Source organism: Artibeus jamaicensis, unplaced genomic scaffold, assembly GCF_021234435.1.
Source record: "Artibeus jamaicensis isolate MK-2021 breed Jamaican fruit bat unplaced genomic scaffold, CSHL_Jam_final contig_1715, whole genome shotgun sequence".
In the NCBI taxonomy this organism is placed as follows: domain Eukaryota; kingdom Metazoa; phylum Chordata; class Mammalia; order Chiroptera; family Phyllostomidae; genus Artibeus; species Artibeus jamaicensis.
The window spans coordinates 3229953-3231823 of NW_026521335.1; the positions used below are offsets into that span (position 1 = coordinate 3229953).

The window sequence follows — 1871 nt, forward strand, 5'->3', positions numbered from 1 at the left end:
CCCAGGTCCCAGCCTTGGTTTCACTCTTGGTTTCCTAGAGTGACATCTCATCCCACCTCCCAGGGTGACACAGTTCCTTCTGCACCTCCTGAGTCTCACTTCACTGGAACCTCAGTCCCCACCCCATTGTCCTAACCTAGAGACCTTCTCCCAGGAGAAGGATAACAAAGCCACTGTCTTTCTCTCTGGCAGCTCCTTTGAAAACCAAGATGAGCGGCACTGAAGCTGAGAAGTCCGTGATGGGCATGATCGACCTGTTCCACAAATACGTCAAACCCGATGACACAATCGACAAGCCGGGCCTGCTCACGATGCTGAAGGAGAATTTCCCCAACTTCCTCGAGGCCTCTGTGAGTCGGGGCAGCTTCTCGAGGTCGCGTGGGCCCTGGCATGGCCGAGGGCACTTTGCTGTGAGGCTTTGGGCCCGTCACTTCCATCGTTTCATCCCCAAATGGCTGAAAAGGACCTTATATCCTGGCTCATTATCAGGATGTAAGAGATTATCTACGTGGCAAAGTGGAAAGATGCATGGATATCGAGGGGGGTGATCAGGTGGTCAGACAGGAGAGCAATGAGTGGCCCCCCTCGCACTGGTCACTCTCTGTCCAGGAGACTGGAGCCACGTGCTCAGGCCCGGCCTCTAGACGCCTCTGTTAGGTCCTCTGAGATCCAAGGCGAGAAACAGAAGTCCCATCGCTCGTAAAGTTTAACACCTTTCTTTACAGCGCGAAAGCTCATCCGCAGCCCTGGTTTAATGGGACAGTTAGAATGTGCGGAACTGGGTACAAACGGGGGCTACTAGGTGACACAGAGACTAGGCGGCCAAACAGGGAACTGCGTGTGGAAGGCTCTGGAGGCCAAACTGATGACAGGAGAGGAGGCTTGAGAATGAAGAAGACAAGGCCCAGGGCCTTTTTTAAGTTGCTGGGTAGAACTTAGGGTGGATCAGGTCCTTGAGGTGGGTGGGGGAGTGGTCTGGGTCTGGAGACCACCCACACATAAGCTCACTGGTCAGTGCGGCTCTGGGCAGGGCCTGCTCAGCACCAGCAGCTCTGGTTCATGGTGACAAGGAACCTCCCTCAGGGGACTGCAGGGTGACGTGCCCGCCACCCCCATTTAGCCTCCCCTCATCTGCACCAGCTGCACCTGTGCGGCCCCAGGGCCTCTCTCCCTGTGTCTGCCTCCATCTCCTGTTCCACCCACAACACTTTGGGGACTAAATCAGCCTTCTTTTGTGTCTTTCCCACAGGACAATCAGGGCAAAGACTACTTGTCCCACATCTTTGAGGAAAAAGACAAGAATGAGGATAAGAAGATTCAGTTCTCTGAGTTTCTGTCCTTGGTGGGGGACATAGCCACGGAATACCACAATCAGAGCCACAAAGTGACCGCCAGTTCTGGGGGACACCAGTGAGCCCCGCCCAGCCCCAGGCCTCCAGAGACCCCCACAAACAATAAAGTGTCTCCTTCTCCCAGATACGGCCTTTTCCTGCTTTTCTTTGGCTACTTATGCTGTCAAAACTGCCACTTCTTGGTGATCTCATTGTGGACTCTTCATGGGTTGCACTGGCCCTTAAAAGGTGCCGGTGGGGAGCCCTCCTCTGGCCTTCGGCCTCACTGGCCACCCCTCTCAGCAGGGCCTTGCGACCACCTGTGCCCATGCTCCCTAGTGTAGCCAACATGCCCGGCCCGAGAAGTGCGCAGTACAGAGCATTCTGCGGGGCCCCGGCCACGCTTTTCCTCCTGAAGTGTGGATCCGCCCCGGGCGGTCGTGGAACTGCAGTGATCAGGAGCCGATGTCTGAGCCACGGGTGCCCCATGACCACCCGCTCCTGCCCAGCATGACCCTGAGGGCACAGAGGTGATGGCAC

General features: G+C 56.3%; 1 protein-coding gene across 1 annotated transcript; it reads left to right on the forward strand.

Moving 5' to 3' along the window:
- The first annotated feature begins 209 nt into the window (after positions 1-209).
- LOC128628226 (protein S100-A7-like) lies at positions 210-1414 on the forward strand. The gene is made up of 2 exons (XM_053670661.1): positions 210-350; positions 1250-1414. The coding sequence occupies exons 1-2, from the start codon at positions 210-212 to the stop codon at positions 1412-1414; spliced, it is 306 nt and encodes a 101-aa protein (XP_053526636.1).
- Positions 1415-1871: the final 457 nt, after the last annotated feature.

What these genes read in the sequence shown, in the direction of transcription:
- LOC128628226 (XM_053670661.1), top strand. Translation starts at nt 210, where the DNA reads ATGAGCGGCACTGAAGCTGAGAAGTCCGTGATGGGCATGATCGACCTG. An exon ending in CCAACTTCCTCGAGGCCTCT is followed by an intron (nt 351 to 1,249) that starts GTGAGTCGGGGC and finishes TCTTTCCCACAG; the next exon opens with GACAATCAGGGCAAAGACTA.